The 19,344-nt window shown below is 33.5% G+C and overlaps 1 protein-coding gene across 1 annotated transcript; it reads right to left on the reverse strand.

Annotated features, from left to right (window-relative positions):
• Positions 1-10,226: 10,226 nt before the first annotated feature.
• On the reverse strand, positions 10,227-15,784 carry LOC120069114 (signal recognition particle subunit SRP54 2). Its single transcript, XM_039020802.2, has 9 exons — positions 15,388-15,784; positions 13,897-13,996; positions 13,394-13,547; positions 12,748-12,898; positions 12,522-12,670; positions 12,042-12,142; positions 11,801-11,958; positions 11,005-11,119; positions 10,227-10,893 (listed from the first exon to the last, which is right to left on the reverse strand). Exons 1-9 carry the CDS (start codon positions 15,616-15,618, stop codon positions 10,565-10,567), a joined length of 1,488 nt encoding a protein of 495 aa, XP_038876730.1. The 5' UTR covers positions 15,619-15,784; the 3' UTR covers positions 10,227-10,564.
• Positions 15,785-19,344: the final 3,560 nt, after the last annotated feature.

Consider the following 19,344-nt stretch of genomic DNA (forward strand, 5'->3'; position numbering starts at 1 on the left):
CAAGATTGAGAATCAAGTGAGAGTTGTGGGCTTCGATGTGGATTAATTTTGGAAGAAGGGAGAGTTATGATCTTCTTGAGAGAAAAACACAGAGAGTCTTTCTTCTTGAGAAATATATATATATATTTTTTTTTTGTGCATGTAAACTATAGGAAGAAGAAGACACAATAAATCTCACTATCTCAATCCACGTTAAACGAGAAAGATGGGGGAGTCATCAAATAACTCCCTCCTAATATCTATCTATCTATCTATCTATCTATCTATATATATATATATATATATTTTTATTTAATAACTCATTTTAATATATACATATCATATATTAAATTATATGTTGTATCTAATATTACACATAACCTATAGTTTATATTATATCACATATAATATAATCTATAGTTTATTATTCTCTTATTTAATCTATAGTATTAATATAAATCATATTCATATTAATTTTAACCTATAGTTTTAAATATGAATCTTATATAATTAATATTTGAATCATATTCAAATATTTATTTACCTCAAATAAAACTTTATATAATAACTGTAATGCGAATTTTTTAATATGATGTAAGTCCATGCCATAAACTTGTTGACATAGATTTTATGCGATGATATGTGATACTACTTCTAGATATACGTTATTAATGATTGTTCTTGTAGTATGTTATGCGTTGTCACAAGTTTCCTTGCATTGAAACCAAGTATAATTTCACCGTAAGTTTCTCGATGTGATCCGAGGTCGAACATAGGGACTGTTTGAGGTTATTGCGTTATGTTTGTGATACATGCGACCAGAGGTTTTTCAATTTATAAAAGAGTTTTGTGTACAAGTAATTAAACATGCGATAAAGTAAAGTAAAGCGGTAAAAATGCAATAATAACATAAATTGCATTAAAGTAAATTGCGATAAAGTAAATCTAAGCTAAGATGGTACAAGATAAAGGTTTCATGATACAAGATACTGAGGTTAAGGCTGGTTGTGAAGATTATACAAAGATCGTGTAATGCGGTGATAAGTCTTATGTGTGAATCAGAAACATAGAAGATAATTAATACAAATATCGCAAGCTCCTTAATTGCGTTAAAGATATAAGTACGGTTCCGCTTTTCCTTTGGCGTACACCTCTCGGTGACCGACTGCATTCCCACATCTCTATAGATCAGAATGACATCTTCACTTCTACTCTCACAGGTGAAGATGTCGTCTAGCATTCCTTAGCTAAATGCATTTATCTCTTTAGCACAGATTAAGTGACTCGTTTAATCCATATTTCTTACCAAGGTATTAAGGAAATTCATGGAGAAAACAATTAATAGAGGAACGAAAATAGACAGAAAAGTGAAAATAAAAGTGATCGATACATTCAATAAAACTATATAGCATCTAACACATGATTTATGAATGAAGAGATTAAGAGAATAAAATAAAATTGATGAAATAGAGTTAGAAACAAATACATATAAATGCCAACGTCTTAGTGCCGATCTGGATGGAGATTTGCTTGCCGGTGTGGATGGATCGTGCGGAAGGATGAGCTTCCCTCTCAGGCTTGCTCAACCAGTAGCAGGGATCTAAGCACGGAGCTTCACGATGGGGATCTGGCAGAATTGAACTAAGACTCACCTCTCGGCCTTGTCTCTTCTCTTCCCGAATTTCTTCCGATCAGTACTTAGCTCAACCTCTCTTTCAATAATCTAGCATCAATTAGCCCTCGTATCAAGTATATCTTCTCTGAATTCAATGAGGGTATTTATAGGTGAAAATCTTTGACTCTTGGCTTGTGCACCCCACATCTTGTTATGGAAATTCCGAAGATGAAGGAATAAATATTCCTTCTGTTATGAAATCAGACCATTAAATCTGCACAACAATTAGTTATACACGTGTCACAATCCTCCGCGTTTGTGTTGCTCAGCTGCATCTTTCGATTGGTTGCTCGCATGCGGTGTTGTTTTTATTACTGCATGCGGTTGAAATTCAGCTCGGGATCGACTTTCGCATTGCGCCGTCATTGTGTTAATCGTCTCTTCATTGTTGATTGACGAGCGCAATGTGACAGAGATGCGTTGTTCAGTTTCTCGTTGAGCCTTGATCGCAAGCAGTGACTTGGTTTCCTGCAAAACAGAGTAGAAATATCCTCTTCTACCATCTTAATGATGTTAGTGGGTATAATTGCATTAATTTATATTTATTGTATTAATGCAATTATACCCACTAACATCAATTGCATTACAGTGGGTATAATTGCATTAACGCAATACAAAATTGTTGACTGTATACCCAAAACAGTATACCCACTAACATCATTAAGATGGTAGAAGATGGTAGAAGAGGATATTTCTACTCTATTTAACGCAATACAAAATTGTTTACTGTTAAACGCAATACAATCTACTCTGTTAAATGCAATACAAAATTGTTGACTGTACAAAGAATCAAAAAATAGAGATGTTATCTTTTTTAATTTGATTTAGATGGGTGCATGCTAAAAATTAACATTGCGTTTCTATTAACACAAATACATTTTTGCTGAGGACGGGCAACAACGCATGCACTCCCGCAACACACCCCTTAATTCAATGTATTTCTGGAGGATCGGGCGCACGGTATTTCTACCAGCCCATCACTACCTCAACATAGTGCCTTTTCACTAAGGACGGGCAAAGAACACATACGTGCGCAACACATCCCTCAATGCAATGCATTTGGGTGTAATAGACGCAAGGTGTCTCTTGTTAACACACAATGCACTCGTCATCGCATTACATACCAAATTTTTTTTTTTTAAGTCATCAAAAACACAAGTCGAAAAGATTTTGCGGTGTCTAATGTTTCATCCAATCATTCACAACATTAAAGAACGACGCTACTAATGTATACAATTTAAAGGAATTAAACATGATGTGAAAAATTAAATTGAAGAGAATTACAGAAAGCATTAAATGCTACTTCTAAAAAAGAGCAGTAAATAACGAGATTTAGAAAGCAGTAAAAGAAAACTATAAAGAAAGCAAGTAAACATAGATAGGGATGCTGATTGAAAGAAGTTCTCAGAATTACCACAATCACTTCCCCCGCAAGTGGTTTAATCCTGCTTGCCCAAGTCAATGGTGTCCATGCGTCGCTCGAAGTCGCCTCCGTAGTAAGGCTTAATCCGTTGACCATTGACTTTGAATGCGTTATTCTCGTCTAAAGTTGTTAGTTCCACTGCACCGTGAGGAAAGATAATTTTGATTTTGAATGGCCCAGACCAGCGAGACTTCAACTTTCCTGGGAACAATTGCAAACGAGCGTTAAACAGTAATACCTGTTGACCTTCGATGAATGTCCCGTCATTTTTGCAGTCATCATACCACTTCTTGGTTTTCTCTTTATAGATCTTGGCATTTTCATAGGCGTCCCTTCGCCATTCGTCCAACTGATTCAATTATAGCTTCCGGACTTTCCCCACACTTGCTAAATCAAAACTTCAGCTTCTTGCATGCCCACATCGCCTTATGTTCCAACTCGAGTGGTAGATGACAAGCCTTTCCAAAGACCAGGGCATACAGGGACATGCCAATTGGTGTTTTATAGGCAGTCAGTCCTGTATGCCCACAGTGTTTCATCAAGCTTAGGTGATCAATCCTTCCTGGAAGTATTGACTACCTTCTCCAAGATAGTTTTGATCTCTCGGTTAGAAATCTCTGCCTGCCCACTAGTCTGTGGGTGATAAGCAGTTACAACTTGATAGCTGACGTTAAATTTAGTCAACAGGTTGGCAATTATGCGGTTGATAAAGTGAGAGCCCTTATCACTAATTAAGGCCCGTGGCATCCCATATCGAGCAAAAATATTCTTCTTAAGAAACTTCGCCACTATGGCTGCATCATTCTTGGCACATGCGATAGCCTCAACCCATTTTGATACATAATCAACCGCGACCAGGATATAGTGATGACCTTCTGATGGTGGAAACGGGCCCATGAAGTTAATTCCCCAAACATGAAATAATTCCACTTCTAAGATTGATGTCAATGGCATTTCATTTCTCTTTGACATATTCCCCGTTCTCTGAATCTATTACATTGCACAATGTGGGCTTGGGCATCCTTGAACAATTTTGGCTAGAAATAGCCACACTGTAGAACCTTTGCGGTAGTCCGCTTCCCCCCAAAGTGTCCTCCGTAAGGGGACTCATGACACATCTCCAGAATGTGTTTGACTTCGTGCTCAGGAACACATCAACGTAATATATGATCAGAACCAAGTCGATATAGGAATGGGTCGTCCCAGAAATAAAATTTGACATCATGTCTTAGCTTCTTCTTTTGCTGGTAAGTAAAGTCATCTGGTATTTGACCGCAAATAATGAAATTCACAATGTCCACATACCAGGGAACATTAATACCTACTGCCATCAGCAGCTCATCGGAGAATCTTTCTTCAATATCTTTTTCTTTACCTTGAATCTTGAAATTCTCCAATCTTGAGAAATGATCCGCAACTTGGTTCTCGGTGCCCTTCCGGTCTTTGATCTCTAAGTCAAACTCTTGCATAGCAACACCCACTATATAAGCCTTGGTTTTGCATCCTTCTTTGTCATTAAATATTTGATCGCAGAGTGATCCATATACACCACAACGTTTGTTCCGATTAAGTATTGTCGGAATTTTTTCAATACAAATAGCACTGCGAGCATTTCCTTCTCTGTGGTTGTATAGTTCTCCTGCACCTCATTCAATGTTTTACTCGCATAATAAATAGGATGCAATACCTTGTTTAGGGATTAAGAGAATGAAATACAACTGATGAAATAGAGTTAGAAACAAGGTATTAAGGAAACTTCGTGGAGAAAACGATTAATGAACGGAAATAGACAAAAAAGTGGAAATGAAAGTGATCGAGACATTCAATAAAACTATTTAGCGTCTGATACATGATTTATGAATGAAGAGATTAAGAGAATGAAATACAACTGATGAAATAGAGTTAGAAACAAATACAAATAAACGCCAACGTCTTGGCGCCGATCTGGATGCAGATTTGTTTACCAGCGTGGATGGATCGTGCAGAAGGATGAGCTTCCCTCCCAGGCTTGCTCAACCGGTACCAAGGATCTAAGCATAGAGCTTCAAGGCGGGGATCTGGCAGAATCGCACTGAGACTCACCTCTGGGCCTTGTCTCTTCTCTTCCCAGATTTCTTTCGATCAGTATTCAGCTCAGCCTCTCTCTCAATAATCTAGTATCAATTAACCCTCGTATCAAGTATATCTTCTCTGAATTCAATGAGGGTATTTATAGGTGAAAAGCTTTGACTCTTGGCTTGTGGACCCCACTTTTTGTTATGGAAATTCCGAAGATAGAGGAATAAATATTCCTTCTGTTATGCAATCAGACTGTCAAATTTGCACAACGGTTAGTTGTACACGTGTCACAATCCTCTGCATTTGCGTTGCTCAGCTGCATCTTTCGATCGGTTGCTCGTATGCAATGTTGTTTTTATTACCGCATGCGGTTGAAATTCAGCTCGGGATCGACTGTCGCATTGCACCGTCATTGCATTAATCGTCTCTTCATTATTGATTGTCGGGCGCAATGTGACAGAGATGCGTTGTTCAGTTTCTCGTTGAGCCTTGATCGCAAGCGATGACTTGGTTTCCTACAAAACAGAGTAGAAATATCCTCTTCTAACATCTTAATGATGTTAGTGGGTGTAATTGCGTTAATTTATATTGATTGTATTTTTGAGTTAATTTTCATACAATCGACGCATATTCCTTCTCTTTTGGCCGCAATATCTGAATAAGGCAGCATAAATAACTTGTATTTCTACAAGTTATCAATAACGTATCATATACATTATATTAATTATATCTCGTATAATAAATTTTATATTATAATGTATCATATACATTATATTAATTAATTTGAATAATTCAAATTAATTCGATTCTCATTAATCCCAATTGAGCTAACAAAGGGACCTTAAAGACCTATAGATTGAAGCTCTAATGATACTTGATTAATTAATTAAACTCTTTAATTAAATTAATCGAATTTCATTAATTATTGGTCACTCCACTAAAGACCGACAGTTGCACTCTTCGCAGTATAAATATATTTTGTGTTCATTGGATATAACCAATCAATAGTTCGTTGACACTTCACAAATTGCTCATAAGTACAGCTGAGCCAAAATTATCGTTTTACTGTTGTAGTTACATCTAACTCCTTACGTACCACTGATCTCTCTAATGAACAATAAGTTATGGTCCAGAATCCCTCTCGAGCCAGGAGAAGGTGTGGAGCCACATTGTTCAAGCCCCGAAATTAACACTTAAGGGAGCAATTTTTCTACTTACCCTAACACTAGGGAAGGAGTGAATTCCTTCTTGTGTAGTTGTGTTCCTAACTCCCCAATCAAACAAATCCCCAAAATGAAGGCATATTGAGTCGGTGAAACTGGTCACTCTCACCCATGCAAATCAAAGGACCGATTTCATAGGCAAGAGTTCACAACTCACTCAGGATTCAGGTCAAGTCATCTATGTTCATCCTGGTGAAATGTAAGTCTCTTTTATTGACGATGTTATATAGAGAGACTATTCATTTCGTGGCCCGGTCTTATTCAAACTCTTTATATAGAATCTTTGCTCACATGTCTCCACATAAATGATCAAGATCAAATCATTTGTAGTGTCATCAGGATGAGGTATCTAGTCTTGTTCATCTACTATGAGACCATTCAGGTTATCACTTAAACATGATCCACATGTATGTCTCCACATACACGTTTAAGTTACAACAGATAACCTTAGATCTTAGTTTATTGGTTTTTTTGGGTTAATGCAACTAAATGTCAAATAAAATACCTCTTATTTTATTAGATAAATAAAATATTTGTAAAATACAATTATAAACTACAAGACCACGAGATTTAAGGCATCAACCCCTAACAAGTTGGTCTATGACTAATTGTTCATTAGAGGGATCAGTGATACTTAAGAAATTAGATATAACTACAAGTGTAAAACGGTATTTTGATTCAGTTGTACTTACGAGCAATTCGTGAAGGATCAACACACTGTCGATTGATTATACCCATTAAACACAAAAATATATCTAAAGTGCGAAAAGTGCAACTTTCGGTATTTAGTGGAGCGACCGACAGTTGATGAAGGTTGATTAATTTAATTAAAGAGTTTAATAATTAATCAAATATCATTGGAGCTTCATTTTATAGGTTCATAAGGTCTCCTTGTTAGCTCAATAAAAATTAATGAAAATCAAATTAGTTTCGGTTTTATTTGAATTGTTCATATTAATTAAAGGGAATTAATTGTATAAGATACAATTAAATAATGTATGTAGATACATTATAAAGTATATTGTATGTTAATACGTTATATAGTTTTGTCAGAAAAATAAATATTTGAATATGATTCAAATATTATTTATATGAATATGATTCATATAAAAGCTATATGTTAAAACTAATATGAATGTGATTCATATTAAATTTATATAGTTTTATGAAATATTTGAATATGATTCAAATATTAATTATATGAATGTGATTGATATAGAAACTATATGTTAAAATGTGAATATGATTCATATTAAAACTATATAGTTTGATGAAAGAGGTTGTTATTTGATTGTGATTCAAATAGTGATTTATATGAATGTGATTTATATAAAAACCATAGGTTATATTATATGTGATACAATATAAACTATAGATTATATGATGTATATAATATAACATATGGTTTAATAATTATATATATTAAGTTAGTTAATATATATATATATATATTATTAAAATTCAAATTATTTGAATTTTATTAAAGGGGAGAACTCCCTCAACCCCACCCCAACCTCTCAAGAAATGTAAAACAAAAAAGAAGAAGAAGAAAAATAGGAAGAGAGAAGATAATATCCTTTCTCATCTCAATCTCTATGTGATTTTCTCTCAACCAAGATCTCAAAAAGATCACCTTCCCCCTTATCATCAAAATTGATCATTAGAAACCCACGACTCTCTATTCTCATCCTTGAGAATAACAAGGAAGATCTCTAGTGGTTTCCCCTTCCTTGTTGCTGTGTTCGTGGTGTCGGGTTCGTGAGATCGGGAGAGAAATACGTGCTGTGGAGAGGAAGCGAGAAGACTCCAAGAGTATGTGATATCTCTTCCCTCTTTTCTAGTTTCAAAATAAGAGCATGCTTAAGTCTTTGTTTATCCTTAGTCTCCATCACTTTGTATTTTGAATGTTTTGTAAATCGGATTTAGAGGCACATGACATCCAATTGCTTCAACTTCATTTCTATCCTTATTATATTATGTGATGTAGTTCAATGCTATAATTTTTCCTTTTTTTTTATTAACTTCATTTACAATGATTTTATATGTAAAATATTTCATGTTATTTAATTTTGTAACTATTTTTTCATTTTTTTTTTTTTAATTTCTGCTCTCGCACCGACGTTTAAACAAATATCTTACAATATTCATTCAAACGATATCTTACTTTAGAGAAATGATGATTAAAAATGGTCAATTATAATCTAATTCTGTCACAATCAAAGTTTCATTAATTATAACAATTTTCATCAACTTCTATAAGATTTCCCGAAATTTCTATCGATATCGATATTTCAAACATTGGTTTCAACAACTAAATTTCAATTTATGAATAAAGTTTCTCCCAAACAAACATTAGAAAAAGGTTATATATATATATATATATATATATATATATATATATATATATATATATATTAGTTCGGGAGAAACTTAATTCATAAATTGAGAAACTTAAAAGGATTTTCTTATGTTAGTTTGGAAGAAAATTGGTTTTTTTTTAGCCTAACAATCCAAAATTTTATATTATAAGGAGGGACAAGGAAAAAGATTTAAAAAAAAAATCGAAGTAAACAATAATCCTTCAGTATTTATTTTATTTCTAAATTTTAGGATAGATCACTTACAAATAAAGAGGCACGAAATAAATTGATTTAAGGAAAGACGAAAAAATAAAAATAAAGGAGATGGAGAGAGGACAACTTTTATTACCAAGTCCCATTTGATTTATTTATTACTATATTTTAATAAAATACAAAACTATATGTGTCAAACCTCCCATGTGTAAAATGATGATGATGATGAGAACTCCTTTTATAAATAAATTTGAAAATTTTCATCATAAAAGAAAAACGAACAAAAATAATATTCTAGATACTTAGGGTGTGTTTGGTATGTGATAAAAGTAGAGAGTTGAGTTGAATTAAGTTGGTAATTATTATCTGGAGAGTTAAATTATCTGGGAGTTAAATTGTCTGTGTTTGTTTGCAGAGTTGAGTTGAGTTAGTAATTATTGTCTGTGTTTGTTGTGCAGAGTTGAATTGAGTTGAGTTGGAGGATCTTATCCAGTTTTTTTGAGAATGAGATTAGTTCTATTTTTTTCTGTTTGTTTTTTTATTTCATTCTTTTATTTTTTAGTTATATGTTTTGCTATTGTTGATTAATTTTCAAATATACACGTATTTTCTCAAATCATTTATGATATGAACTGGACGATCTCAATTTTTTTCTCAATTTGTAGAACATAATATATTATTTTTTATATATTCTTTTCAAAAACTGTAAATAATTCTAATTCTCTTCGATCAATAAAACATACCAACAAAATATATTTCATATTGCTGTTCAATTAATTAGTATATTGTATATATATATATATTGAAGGTAATTATCCCAATTACTAATTGATATATTGTATGTATGTAAATTGAATCTTGCTAACTTAACTTTATTATTTCACAGTTTATTTTTATATAATATGGATAGTATATTTAGGGGATTCAAATGGCAAACATGAGGGAAGAGAGAAAACAATGAAAATAAAATTCAAAGGTTTGACGAAAAAAACATCAAATCTAGATCCAAATGACAAAGATGAGGGAAGAGAGAAAGAAATGAAAACATATTGATTTTTAAGATTAGTTTTGAGGAGATAAAAAATGGTGTTTTAATAACCCATAGGATTTCTTTATGGACTTAACAAACATGAGTAATAAATACCCACCCAACCAAATAACTCATACTCATTTATCAAACACCTCCTTAGACTCCTATTTATGTTATCCAATTCCAAAAAAAAAATGCGGTAAAACCAATTGGAACAAATAAGATTGTTTTGAGAATAAATCGGTAAATTTTGACTTTTGACAAATGCAGCACAAAATGTTAAAACTCTATTTATAAGTTGACATAGAAAGCATAAAATTCTATTCCGTTCTAAACATCTTAAACATTTTGATCAAAGTACAAGGGTTGTCGATGTGGGGTGGTGAGTCAAAAAAGCGCGTAAAAACAATTAGCTCGAACTGTCGCAAGTGTAACCATGCTAAAGAACAAATAAATATACATGTGTCCGATGGCTTAATCAATCCAGTGAAACCGTCGACGTTGTCGTCTTCTTCCCTGTAGAAGATCAGTATTGGCACTTTTTCTGCAAGACAATCCAATCGTCGGAATAAGAGAACTCGAACCGAACTTCTAATCAAATCTCTACTTGTCTCCACCTCCAAACATTCCCATCATATCTTTATTTGAACCCATTTGCTTCATCAAGCTCTGTAGGCCACCCATCCCACCAATTTGCTTCAAAATCTGGGGAGGAAGGACCTTACTCATGTGCTGTGCGTTCATATTTCGAGATAGCGCGCTCATTTCACCCTTCTTTGGGATCTTTAGTCCTTTCATCTTGCTCCATACCTTGGCAAGACGCTTGTACTCTTCCATCATTTCCATTACTTCCTGAACACGGCGACCTGAACCTCGTGCGATTCGCATCATTCGTGACTCGTTCATAAGCTTTGGGTTTGTGCTATCCAATTCTGTTTATAATATAAAATCCATGCATGACAATCGTTAACAACAAATTCAACCGGAACTGAGTATCCATTGCAAGAAAAGAAGCAAAGGATACGTGGATAATTTCTACTTGCCTTCATCCGTCATTGAGTCCATCATGGTCATGTAGCGCTTTAGTTTAGCCTGGCTTTCCTTTTCACGTCCTTTTGGCATCAATTCGGCACTAAATCCAGGAAGCATTGAAAATACCTAAACGAACCAGTTCTTAGAGTACTGCTTAAACGTTTATTTAAGAAGTCCTTAGTGTAAAGAAAAACTGCAATTAGACAATTACAAGCTTGACCCACCTACTTTTCAGAATAAGCAATCAGAGTATGCCAAAAGTTTTCTTTTTCCCTTTTTCTTTTTTGTACAACTGCAGGGGCGGAAGACCAAACCTCCGACCTCTAAGGAAGAAAACCATGCCAATTACCATTGAGCTAAGTTCACTTTGACACAAAAACATGCATTATTTCAATTTTGTATCATGTGAACTGGGCTAGCAAGCACTTATCACTGGACCTCAATATCTCCACCTTACAATTAAAAACTATTTGCTATGAAAGTTGTAGAAGAAACGCTTCTGTAAATAAGAATGAGTAGGAAAACATACTGTTAACTTGCTTAAGCAATATTACAATACACCTCTGTCTTCCCCTATAAAGTGTTGTATTGCAAGAAACAGACGGTATTTCTAAGATTAATGTCCAAAATCATTAATCTTGGGAGTGTAAAGATTAGACCTAGAGGAACAACTCTTACTACAATGAACCTTTAAGTCACTACTACCCACAAATCTCCCTCAGAAAATTCAAAAGGTCAACCCACTTTTTCTTCTAAAATATGGGAGGAGAAAAGAATACAGTATGTTATATCGGATGTGAATAATACCTGGCTAATTGGACCCATCTTAAGTAAGTTCTGAAACTGCTCGTACATAATTCTCAAAGTAAAATTTCCTTCTGAAAGCTTTTGCAAAAGCTCTGGTTGCTGATCCATTGGCACGACTTCATGAATTTTATCCATGAATCCAGACCAGTCTCCCATGCCTAAATAAATGATGCAGTCGCTTAATGAACAGGTAACAATAGGCAACTAACGCAAACAAGTTCAGATTCAATGGACAAATCACCTAGGAGACGGCTGACAAATGGTTTAACATCAAAAACTTCAAACTCATCCATGTGTTCTCCTGTTCCAATGAAAATAACCGGACTCTTTGTTGCTGCAACACTGCAACAATAAGTAGAAATTGAGGAAAGAGATTTAGTACATGATACTCTATTTCTTTGTAGTTCATAATACTTTATTCATATGCATCAGTGGATGATATATCTATATATCATCCATTGACGAATATAGAATGCAAACAGTGTATCTGGGAAAAAGAGAACCACAAGTGTAAAACTTCAACAAAAAGGTCTTCCTATGCATCAATTTGACCAAGGCATAACCAGGCCTTTTAGTCGAACAATAAATCTGAAGAATTTCAACTGATAAATTCCACAAGGCTCACGAACCACAAAGCAAAATAAAACTTTGGCACAAAGTTAGCGACCATCAGTACAGTTTTTCATCCCTAAAAAAATAAAACAAAAGCTTCGAAACTTACGCACTAAGAGCACCACCTCCCTTTGCGTGACCATCCATCTTGGTCACAATCACAGCACCAACTGCAACACTTTGTTTGAATGCTTGAGCTTGGTCAAATGCCGCTTGACCGATACTGCTATCCATGACAAATATAACAAGATCTGGTTTCTGGACAAGGCAAAGAACAGTCAGAAATTTTAAGTCATCACCAAATGACCATAAAATAATAAGTACAAGAAAAATACCGTTGCTTCAGAAACTTGTCGCATTTCTTCAAAAAGAGCAGCTTCCTGTTTGTGACGTCCACTGGTATCAACAATTATGAGATCACAATTTTCTTTCTTGAATCTTTCCACACCTTCCACCGCAATTTTAACAGGATCTGATTCCATGTAACTACAAAAGGGGGAAATAGAGAATAATTGAAATACTGAAGGACAACTTGATCAATAAATCAAGTACAACGAGAGAGGAAAAAAATAAAGGAAAAAATATCAGGAAATGCACACACATATAAATATACATTTTAAGGTCCAGGAAACGCCCGAAACCATAAACTATAAAGGAAACACACCTCCTAGTCCTTGCATACCTCACCCACTCCCACTCCCAATCCCCAACCACATAACAAATGTGCTATCCTAAGAAAAGGAAGCTTAAAAGTCTAATCTATTAAACACAAGGATCAATGCATGCAAGAAAGTATTTTGCTCATAGCAAGAAAAGTCTTAAGTAGGACAACACCTTAAAACTGTAAAAGGATAATTAAATTACTAATTTGGTAAGACCACCCCTCATATATAGTTACTATTCTTTTCAATAAAAGTAAGCCATGCTTCCATGATCATAGAAATGAACGGTAAACTCAATAATATACATGCGCTACCCTACCTTCCATAAAAGGGAATCTTTGCTTTGGTTGCATTTTGCTTCAATTGATCAAAAGCACCAGCTCTGAATGTATCTGCACAGACCAAAGCAGGCTTCCAGCCTTTCTTCTGATGATAATATGCATACTTTGTACATGTTGTGGTTTTCCCAGACCCTGAATTTCAAATATTTAAAAAGTATAGATTAATCAATAACATACCAAAAAAAAGGCTGAAGAGTAAAAAGAAAACATAGATTACATGCTTGAGCAATATAATTCAACAAGAATGTATTCTGATTTATGAGAAAAAACCTTAATCAACATATAACTAGAAATCTTTCAGATGCTCAATCATGATTTAAAAAACTCGAGATAGTAGCTTCAGATTTAACCTTGTCAGACTCAAACAGTGACTAATGATGATAACAGTAACGCACTCTCATCATTCTACATGGCAGAACACCACATTTAAGTGGATCATTAAACAGGTACTAGAGACAACAATCTTACAGCTGTAACATACCTTGCAAACCAACAAACATGACAACACTTGTTTTTCCTTTCTTTGGTGTAAAAGAAGGCTTCCCAGGATCTAGCATTTTGCACAGTTCATTAAATACAGCCTACACAGGGAGAAGAGAACCTCTTAAAACCTAGCTTACCAAATACCAATAATAGTACAAATACGTAAAATTTTAAAATAGGTGACTTAAGAGTTGCATTAGATGGATCCTGTAGCACAAGTTCTAAAGATGATATCCATCTAAAGAAACATAATGTTTAAGAAGGGCAGAATTATAGGATGGAAAAAGTAACCAAAAAAATGAGTAAATTGTTCAGCATGGTTTAGTATCAGAAATAGTTGTAAAAATGATGAGGGATATATCATCTTCAAATACTGACTGTTGAAAATGAACCTTGATTAGTTATAAATATCAGTCACTCTGTGAAAAGAAGGATGTACTCCGATCACCTTCGTTTATCCACTTGCGTTTTGTTTTTGCTAACTCCAACTTGTTTCCAACTTTTTTATCACAAGGTCACACTTTTGAGGTTAACATCACCTTCATGAGCTTTTCGAGATAGCCTTCCTTTCATCATGTCATTCAGAAGGAAGGAGGACCCAATTTAATATAACAAGTCGATAAAGAGATAAACGAAAGATCTGAAGTTAATCTAGGATTCTAAGATTGTTTAATGTTCTAAAAAAAACATCCAACCAACATCTAGAAAGCAAGAATAGGTCTACCCTACAACTTCTCAACATTGAGCAGAAAGACTAGGCCAGGTGATAGACCCATTCAGGTGAGGATGAACCAAACTACAATATAACAATTGAGAGCCATCATACACTTAGTGGTTCTATCCCCATAACAAAAGAAGACTAGTAACGTTAGAATCCCCAGCCAAATCCCAAAAATGGCCACGAAAATATAGAAGGTAATCCAATTCATCCCAAAATGCATTTCTCATCGTGTAGGTGGCAAATGAACACTAATAATCCAAGCAGACCGGTCATCCAAGCAGGCGAAGTGAATGGAAAAGGTGAAATAGCTCTGACCATCTCTAGAATTGAACAAACTCGAGTCGCATAGAACAATGAAGCCCCAGGAAGTACCAACCAAAGCTAGAGATATAAAGGTCGGTAATCTCTACAACAGCATTTTTATTTCATTTCATGGAATGCCAAATAACAATTGCAATAGCGATCCTACTAAACTATACAAATCCCACCACGTCACATATTTACAGACTTCGACAAACATATAAACACAATGTATAACGCTCAGAAAGATTTTGCCTTTCCCTTAAATTCTCGGAGTAAATAATCCACTAAATGGACGTGAATTAAGAAAGTCATTGAGCATTGGGAAACAAGAAACTAGTTCCAAATTCAGCTACAACTCTCAGAATCAACCCCAGTTTCATAAATTACCTCTACAACACCAAATCAGAAAAAAAGAAAATAGAGAAAGGAAAATGAAAATAGAAAAAGAAATGAACCATGCCATACCTGTTGAATGATCTTGCGCTTATTGTGACCGGCGGCGAGGTCATCCAGATTGACAATTTTCTTGATATTGGTCTGCATATCACGGACGAGCTTGAATTGAACATCGGATTGAAGAAGAGCGCGGGTGATCTCGTTGAGACATTCGTTCAAAACCTTCTCGTCGATCACCGTCGCATTGCTCATCTGCTGGAGAGCATGAGATATGCTCCCTCCAAGCTGTGCTAACACCATCTTCGCCGATTCTTCGAAATCTGAATCCGATTTGTTGATCGATTAAGAGAGGTTTTGGAATAGGGTTCCGATTTGGGGGTTTCTGAAAATTTAACCACCTTCTTCTTTGCCCTTCAGAAAGCTGGACGAGGAGTGGTAATATCAAAAATCCGATTGCCTAAAAACAAAAAATCGAAAAAGAAAAATGCTAATTTATAATATCATGAGCCTGCCCGCAGCAGATCCCACCTTTGGGCCTCTTTTTCCTTTCCTTTTCTTTATTTGGTTGGGCTGTGGGTTTTTTTTTTTTTTTTTTTTTTTTTTAGAGATTTTTACATAAAAATCTTCTTTTTGCCATATTTTTTAAAAATGTCTCTAATTTTGTATTTTTCGTTTTAATAGAGATGTCAACAAAATCGATGGGATCGACACGACAAAAATTCCACGGAGAATGGGGGAAGGAGTGGGAAATTTTTTTCCCGTTTCCAATTTAGGGCCTAGGACCCCGTCCCGTCCCGTCCTAGCTTTTGTATATAAATTATAATTTATAATATATATATACTAATATTAATATTGTAGACTTTGATAGGATAATTATAGAGGTTTTAATTATTTAAGTTTAAGACTTTATTATTTTAATTCCTTAGATGTTGTAATATTTAAGATAGGATGTTCTAATGATTGAATTTTAATTTATAAAAATTATGAAAATTTAGCATTTTAATTATATCTTTTTAAATTGAGCGTGTGTTATTGTTTGTATTATCAAAATTGATAATATTTTATTTAAATAAAAGTTGTATTGAATATGTTTAAGAAATTGTTAAAAATATATATTTAACTAGAATAAAAAATTGTTAGAAAAAAATGATGGGGAAAATTTTCACAAATCCTGACAGAATCCCCACCCCGGAGAAATTAGTAGGGACGAGGAATGGAATAGTGGGTGGGGATGGGGAGGGCATCTTCGTCCCTACGCCTGTCCCGTGGACATCTCTAACTTTTAGTGTTATTTTTAAATATATCTTTTCAGCTCACTTTTCTTATACTTTTTGTGTTGTTTAACATGCTTTAGATTGACTTAATAATGGATTGATGTTTCATTTTTTAATACATTATTTATTTATTTATTTATTTATTTGTATAAAAGGCTCTTTTATCCCATTCTACCTCTTGCTTTTCTTCATCTCTTATTGGCAATAGAAAAGGTTTGTGTTTTTTTCTCTCGTGCATTTTCTTATTTCTTTTATTTTTTTTCTGTTTTCTTCATACGGTATTCCTCCCCTACTCTTCATTTTCATTTCTTTTCATGTTTTTTCATTTTTTTTTTCATTCTTCCATGTTATTCACGTCATTCTCCGTTTGCAATACTTTTCTTTCTTTTTCTTTTTTCTTTTTTTTTTTTTTTTCATTTTTTATGCTTTCAATGTTGTTTTCTTCCTGCATTTCATCTCCTTCGTGCATATCTTCTTCCTCCCCTTATCCTTCTTTACTTTCTTCATGCAATTTTTGTTTTCAAATTTTTTCTCCATTATTTTCTTCCCCCAAACCCTGTATATTTCTTCATGTATTTTTTTTTTTTTTAGTTTTCTTCATTTTTTAATTTATTTTTCAATTTCTTTTGCAGATTCAATTGGCGTTTTGATCGTTCTTCCTCGATATTGAAATGGGGTAGTTGCAAATATTTATATTTTTTGTATACATTGTTATTTTTAGATGCAATATTTTATTTAAGTACAATGTATGACAAAAGGAACTAGTTTTTTATATAGTAGTTTTTTTTCTTCTTATTTTTATCATTTTTATTTTTGACAAAAAAAACTAATTGTTTATATAAATTTTGAACCATTTGTATATTCGGTTATTTTTTTAATGTATATTAAGGTATATATTGATTTTGCTGTTATATCTATTTGTATACTGAGATATATATGATATACAAGTTATTTTAAAAATCATTCTACATATATGGTATTTTATGTACTGCATTTTATAGGAACACTTATTGTTCCAATTCTATATACTGGGGTATATATTGATTTTCTTATTATATCTGTTTGTATACTGAGTTATATATGATACATGAGTTATTTTAAAAATAATTATGCATATATGATTTATTATGTACTTCATAAAACTTTATGCTAAATCGCATGCATGATAAACAAGTTCAGATAATAAAACATAAACCATCAACTTTATTCTATATAGAAAATAAACAAAATAAAGTCAAAGAAAATCCTTAATAACAAACTCCCACTAAACCATGGAATCGGAGAAGTGACTAACACCCATATGAGCAACATGCTCATAAAAAACTTTAAGTGGTAAACCTTTAGTCAATCGATTTGCCACCATAGAGTTTGTTCCTATGTGTTCTATCAAAATTTGACCATTTTAAACTTTTTCTTTAACAACCAGAAACTTCATGTCTACATGTTTTGACTTCGTATTGCTTATGTTGTTGTTGAAATACATCACTGTCGACTTATTATCAAAAAATAATTTTAGTAGTCTTTCTATGCCAACCACTATCCGTAACCCAGTGACATTTCGCTACTATATTCCATGATTGGAAGCCTCATAACATGTTATAAACTCCAAAACCATGGTAGAAGAAGTCATAAGTATTTGTTTAACACTTTTCCAAGATACAACTCCTCCAACCAATATGAAGATATAGCTTGAAGTGGATCGCAAAGTGTCTTGGCATCCATCATAATCGAAATCAGAATACCAAATGATCTCCAAAACTTCTAATCTTCGATAAGTGAGCATATAATCTTTTGTTCTTTGTAAATACTTTATAACCCGTTTGACCGCTTTCTAATGATCCATCCTCGGGTTGCTCAACTATCTGCCTAACACTCCAACTATGAACACAATATCTGGACGCGTACATACTTGAGCATACATTAGACTTCTAACAGCTGATGCATAGAGAACCTTCTGCATCTTCTTAGTCTCAAGTACAGTCTTGAGGCATTGATCTAAATAAAATTTATCACCTTTAGCGACTGGGGTTGCTCCTGGTGTACAATCTTTTATGTCAAATCTACCCAAAATCTTTTCAATGTAGTTCTTTTGTGACAATCTCAAAATATCTTCACTACTACAGAAATTGGATTACTTGACATTTTTCCAATGTCAAGTAAAGGGTATACTTGACACTTATAAAATCGTTGAGTATTCGAGTATCAAGTATAGTGTGATAACTTGACTCTGAAAAAACGTCAAGATAAATGTTTCTTGATACAATTTTCATGTCAAGAAAGATAATACACTTGACATTGGTGGTATGTCAAATTTATTGATTCTTAACATTGATTACATATCATATATGATAACTCGTTAACGTTTTCTATGTGTCAAGTATATGTCTTTTTTATTTCAAATTAAATGCCCCAATCAATATTCTCATTTTCTACCTTGTATTCCAACAATACAATTACATCAACTAAATAAACATTATACATTTAAGATCTATCAACTCAATATATTCACTAAAAATCCATATGTTCAACTATGACCTTTCATATGAACACTCCTCACAAATTACAACAATATTTCTCTTTCACATGTACATATACAAAATAAAATCTCAACTATTGTTTTTGTATACAAAACTCAACTTTTAACAAACACAAAAGTGACAAATTGTTTAATAAATAATCTCTCAACAAGGTACATTATTTAATCTATATATTGAGTTTTGAAGTCTACAGATCGAGAACTAAGAGTCAGGCA

This window comes from Benincasa hispida, chromosome 1 (assembly GCF_027475165.1).
Source record: "Benincasa hispida cultivar pf3 chromosome 1, pf3_genome.v1.1, whole genome shotgun sequence".
Lineage (NCBI taxonomy): Eukaryota > Viridiplantae > Streptophyta > Magnoliopsida > Cucurbitales > Cucurbitaceae > Benincasa > Benincasa hispida.